Source organism: Falco naumanni, chromosome 9, assembly GCF_017639655.2.
Source record: "Falco naumanni isolate bFalNau1 chromosome 9, bFalNau1.pat, whole genome shotgun sequence".
NCBI classification, from domain to species: Eukaryota; Metazoa; Chordata; class Aves; order Falconiformes; family Falconidae; genus Falco; species Falco naumanni.
This window is the reverse complement of record NC_054062.1, coordinates 51,980,215-51,986,018: the sequence shown is the minus strand read 5'-3', so window position 1 is coordinate 51,986,018 and position 5,804 is coordinate 51,980,215. Positions and strand designations below refer to the sequence as shown.

General features: G+C 53.4%; 1 protein-coding gene across 2 annotated transcripts in view; it reads left to right on the top strand.

Moving 5' to 3' along the window:
* The first annotated feature begins 1,022 nt into the window (after positions 1 to 1,022).
* The window catches only part of EBF3 (EBF transcription factor 3), a 121,087-nt gene continuing 116,305 nt past the window's right edge, over positions 1,023 to 5,804 (top strand). The window contains exons 1-4 of one of the 2 annotated variants that reach the window (XM_040607310.1): positions 1,023 to 1,464; positions 1,694 to 1,850; positions 2,280 to 2,343; positions 3,079 to 3,134. In XM_040607310.1, the coding sequence (XP_040463244.1) occupies positions 1,331 to 1,464; positions 1,694 to 1,850; positions 2,280 to 2,343; positions 3,079 to 3,134 (411 nt within the window). In that variant the 5' untranslated portion in view covers positions 1,023 to 1,330. The remainder of the gene's footprint in view (positions 1,465 to 1,693; positions 1,851 to 2,279; positions 2,344 to 3,078; positions 3,135 to 5,804) is intronic. The other variant, XM_040607311.1, reaches the window with a different exon arrangement.

The following is a 5,804-nucleotide window of genomic DNA, read 5'->3' as shown; positions in this document are numbered from 1 at the left end:
ACGGACCTTAGCAATTCACAAAAAGAAATAATAATAATAATTAAAAAAAAATTAAAAAGGAAGTCCTAATCCGCACTGGGCGGAAAAGGCTTATCACTCGAGGCGGATATATAGATATATATGGACAAGGCGGACATATAGCTGTGGATATGTGTGTCTGTGTGTATGAACACTTCAAATAGATGTATTTACGTGCGCGGCTGTGTGTGTATTCTGTCCTGTGCTGGCGGAGGGGTGCTGCTCGGCTCCAGCCGCCCTTTGTCCGTCCCCACGCTCCCCTCCCCCCCGCCTCGACACCCCCACGACCCTCCACGAGGGTCACGTCTCCCTGACCACCCTTCCTCTCTCTGTCCTGCGGCCCACGAGGGCGAGGGGGGGCGGGGGGGCGGGTCACCCGTGGCCCGGCGCTTGAGACGGTTCCTCGAAGCCACTTTGAAGAAGATACTTGGGACCTCGACGGCGCGTTCCTGCCCGGCCCCGGGCGGGGGGGACCTTCGGCTGGGGGCGGGGGGGGGCCCGGCCCCGGGCAGGAGCGCGGCGGCGAGCGCCTGAACCCCACGCTCCATATATGGCGCTGAGCCCGCCCACCGGCGACGTCATCAGTGACGACACCTCTCCCGCGGTGGCGGGGGCCCGGCTCCCGGGGAAGGGCGCGCTCCTCGGGGAGGGAGGGCCGGGCTCTGCGCGCCTCCGTCCATTCCGTGAGACGCCACGGGCCCGCGCCCCGTTCTCCCGTGTGCCCGGGAACACCTCCGCGGTAATCAGTATTTTTTTTTTTTTTTCCCGTTTATTTGTCTTTTGGAGCAGGAGAGCCTTGCCAGAAAGTGGTCGATTCAGCAGTGTCCTGAAGCTTTTTTTTTTTTTTCCGAGGCGATTTTACTAGGATGACACCACGTTGAGCGCGTCTGCAAACAACAACAAAAATATTTATTCTTTTACCCCCCCTCCCCCCCCCCAAAAAAGCAACCTCGCAGTGTCGCCGGCTGCAGTTACACTTTTTCTTTCTTTTTTTTTTCTTTCTTTTTTTTTTTTTTTTTTTTTTTTTTTTTTTTAAACCACCAAACTGGAACGCCATCCAACTCGCTGCACAGAAGTACTCAGTAAATTGTTTATGTCGTGCCAATACAGGACAGATTGAAGAAGGAAGCAAGACTTGAACTGGGCTTTTCTCCTACTGATCACAGGGAGTAAAGTCATCTCTTATATTCCAGTCGCCAAGGAGAGAGAGAGAGAGAGAAAATCAAGCAACAACCAACCCACCCCGTATCTGACATTTCCCTCAATTTTAACCCCTTTTGGTTAGGAGCTGGTTTTGCCCAAATTTGTTTTAATGTTTGGGATTCAGGAAAATATACCAAGAGGTGGGACGACCATGAAAGAAGAACCGCTGGGCAGTGGGATGAATCCCGTCCGCTCATGGATGCATACTGCTGGGGTAGTGGATGCTAACACGGCCGCCCAAAGGTACGTCTGCCAAATCCTCTCCCGGCGGTTTTCTCCTCCTGTATTTCTCATCCCGGCCGTAAATCCCCCCCCCCCCCCGCCCCCCCCCCGCCCGCCCCGTATCAGTTACAGCCTCCCCGCTCCGCGCCGCTCCGCGCTCCCCGCATCCCCCCGCGGCCGCGGTGCCTGCGCGCCCCTTCCCGCCGCGCCGGCCGCTCTCACCCGCGCCTTGTCTTGTTTTCTCCCGCAGCGGCGTGGGGCTGGCTCGGGCACATTTCGAGAAACAGCCGCCTTCCAATCTCAGAAAATCCAATTTTTTCCACTTCGTCTTAGCTCTGTACGACAGGCAGGGACAGCCAGTGGAGATTGAGAGAACAGCTTTTGTGGACTTTGTGGAGAAAGAGAAAGTAAGTCTGCCTGTTATCTTTTTTTTTTTTTTTTTTAATTATTATTATTTTGGAAAAAAAACCCAGACAAACAAAAACGTTTAAGCGTGATTTAATTGATCAAAGATAATTTTCAACCACGGCAGCCCTAACGGTACTCCAGAGGCGCCCAGACCACGTGCGGGTCCCCCCGTTATTACGGCCGCTCCGAATAGACCCCGGGTTTAGAAACTTACTGCCGCGTCCCCGACTTATTTTAACGCCGGGAAAACGGCTAAACATGACATATTTGCACCGAGATAATGACATCATCAGCGCTCCACAAAAGTGACCGTGGGCTGAATTTCTGCAAACTGTTAATTCCGAGCCGCTTCAGGGACGAGAAAAATGTACGTCAGGAGGAGGGAGATATTTTTCATGCTAAATGTAATTATTTATCGTTACTTGCAGGAGCCAAACAATGAAAAAACTAACAATGGAATTCATTATAAACTTCAGTTATTGTATAGCAATGGTAAGTTGTCGTTATCTCATTTTTGAACGTCTGTGTGCCGCAGAAAAGTCTCACTTTCTTTTTCAAGGCCTTTTGGAAAAGGATATAAAGATTTGGAGATTAAAATTACACGCATGTAAACACGGCTCTTTCCTTGGCATATAAGGAAAACAAAACATAAACGATCAATAAGTCAATGGTACTTCACATGATTAACCGGTTGGTCTTGAAGTGGAAAGTAAAAAAGGGGATCGATAGCTGCTCCAGCAGAACATCACTTTTAAGTGACTTTTTTCCAGTTTTGCGAATTAATGGTAATTATTGGGCTGGGGTGAGCGCGGGGAGCGGGCGGAGCGGAGCCCCGGCCCGGGCGGAGCGGGGTCCCCACGCGCCAGGGAAGCACGCGGCGCCGCCGGCCCCCCGCGCGCCGCTGGCCTCGCGTGCCGCCCTCCCCCCGCGGCCGTGGGGCCGCAGCCAGCCTGGCCGGGGGGCTGATGGGGACGGCCCCGCCGCGCCAGGTCTAGCCGGGGGCGAGAAGCCCGGCACTAGGTGATTTCTGGCCTTTTTTTTCTTCTCTCTCTCTCCTTTTTTTTTTTTTTTTTTTTTTTTTTTTTTGTAATTTTTATTTTAAGCCTGGCGCGAGCGGCCGTCCCTGCCCATGGCAGTGAGCTGCCTGACCTCATGCTTTCGTTATGTCATTTGGGTGGCTCGGCACTGAAATCCTGACAGGACTTTTTCTCTGCTTTCCCTCCCCAGGAGTTAGGACGGAGCAGGACCTGTACGTTCGTCTAATAGACTCAATGACCAAACAGGTGAGAAAGTTTACGCTTTTCTTTACACGCGAGTTACTAAGTTTGTATGTTGCCCTCGCTTGGGGGGGGGGGGGGGAGGGGGGGCAGGGGGAGGGGGAGGGAGGATGTTAAACCGGTGGGACCGCACCTATTTCTCATTTACCTGAGCGAGTCACTCCAATACCCGTTACCGGAGGAGATGTTAAAGGGCGAACAAGGTGTGTTGTTGCTGTCGGAGGAAGTCTTGGCATCACTAGTGTGTGTGGCGTTAGGTACAGCGTCATGTGAACAGATGTTTGATATAATTAATTTAGCAAGGGAGAAAGGAAAGGGGAAAAAAATCAACTTGCCCTGTTTATTTTAAAATGCAGTTGTCGTTCCCCCTCCCCTTGTAACTTTTTTTGGCGATATTTCCCCCGGTGAGGAAGGGGCAGCCCCTCCGCCCAGGCGCTCCGCAACCGGCCACGGATTAGTCCTTTTCTTTTATAATGCGATGATCCAGTAACACGAGACGTTTATTTGGATTTAAAAGTTAAATGTGCTGAGGTGAAAAGTCATCTTGTTCTCCTCTAGTCCATATTCACCTCTCAGCCCCCCATCTCCATAATTCAAACTCCGTGCTCCAGGGGTCACCCAAACCCGTCCATTTCCCTGAGATCAGCTTCTGTTTCTTCCTCAAACCTCTGTCATACCTTGTAAATAACATAATTACAAGCAGTTCCTTATTAAATTATTTAACCTGTCTTGGTCAACTTTTCCGATGATAACTACGTGTTATCAGCATTGCAGCACAGCAATTAAAGACAGAAAGCTACTCGCTGGCCTTGGATTTAATCAACTTTTTTGATTTTTATTTTTCGTCGTGTTTTTTATCAATTATTTTTTATTTTATTTTCCGGAAAGACATTTCACCATTTAAATTTTTTTGTGTGTGGTGTGGGGGGGGCGGCGGCGGAGGGGTGAGGTGAGGAGGAAGGTGAGAACGAGTAATAATTTACAGTGTTCTGGAGATCAGATCCCAGAGATGGCAGTTCCAGCCGTGCCGCCTAGCTGCCGGGGTACCCCCGGCGTGCCCCCGCCCGGCCCAGCCTGCCCCTGCCCCCCGGCTCATTCCTGCCGGCCCGCGGCCCCCGAGCCCGGCAGCCGGGCGGCCCTGGCCCCGCTCCCACCCCGCGGAAACTTTCTGCTGCTCTTGACTAACGTCGGGTTGGACCTAAATGCCTCCAGTAGTAAAATAGTGTGATTTCCTCCCGGAGAAAAGCAGAGCTGACAGGCGAAGTACAATTACTCTGACAAAGACGAAGGCGTTGTACCCTTCAATAATTATTTCAATAGCTTACAGAGGAGCCCTTTTAAACTCTGGAGCGCTCTCGAGTTGACAATGTGGGTTTATTTCCTTTGTATATAGCAGCTAAATGTTTTCGGAAATCGCTGTAGTAGTCTAATTAAGAGGCTTACATAGGCAGCTATAAGTTTCGTTACCGATGAATGAAGGGGCAAAGAGGATACATTTTAAGTGCACTTTTATTGTTCGTTTAGGCTCCGTACCTTTGCAGCAGCAAGAGTGCTGAAAATAAAGGCTTTTAATCTCTCCTCACTGACGGGAGGGAGAGGGGGAAAAAAAAAATAGCCCAGTAACTGATCAAAGAGTCAATGGCGCTGAACCGACAGTTTATGGATTTCTGTTTGTGCTACAAAATAAAAAATAAATCACTTATAAATACGTGGTTTCATCAGAGGAAAAGTAACAATCACCAGAAGTTATATGGCACGCTGCAACAACAAACACTCGCAGCCACAGGCTGCTTGTTATGTCTGCGCTGTCATATATTACCCCTCTGTTTGCAAAACAATACCTGGCGGAGGGGCCGCCGCCGCCGCGCCCCCCCGCGCCGCTCCGCGGGGCTCCGCGGCCGCCTCCCGGGGCTGACCCAGCGGCAGCGGCCGCGCCGCCCCGCGGGGAGCCGTGCTGGGGTGAGGCTCGTCACCCCCGCTCACGGAGGCCGGAGGGGTTCGCGGGGGCCGCCCCCGGCTCCGGCAGGGCGGCGGGCGGTCGGTCCCAACCCGGCCAGGCGCGGCGGGCCCCCAGCCCGGCGGGCGCCGGCAGCGAGGGGCGAGCCCGCACCTCTAGCTCCGCACCATCTGTTAGAGCCCATGCTCAAAACCCACTCAGCCGTGCGCCCAGACACTGCCTTTTTACCAGAGAAAAATCATTGTTAGCAGTTTCAAAATAAACACCAGATTGCCCATTAGCACTTTCTTCCCAAATATCATCCAGTAATAACCATATTGCTGTGCACGCTCCTGGGATTCCTCAGGGCGTTCAGGCACTTCTGGGTTTATCAGGAAATGCTGCTGGAGCTGCTCCGCAAGGCGCCGGGACGGGCTCGGCGGCCGCTGCCGGGGGGCACGGGCGAGCGGGGACGGAGCGCTGGCCCCGGGCCCCGGCGCCGCCGCTCGCCCCGGCCCTCGGAGGGGGGGGGCCTGGCGGTGCGGAACGCGCTGCCACGCCGCTGCCGCTTCCACTGCCCATGCCGTTTAGGCATTACAATATTATTGATTTTTCTTTTTTGTTTTCTTTTTTTTCTGGGTGGGGGTGGTGGGGGCAACAACCCAACAAGCGCAGGGCCGAGCGCAGCAGCGGCGGGCGGCGCTGGCCGCGGAGCCCCGGCAGGGAGCTGCGGCCCCGGG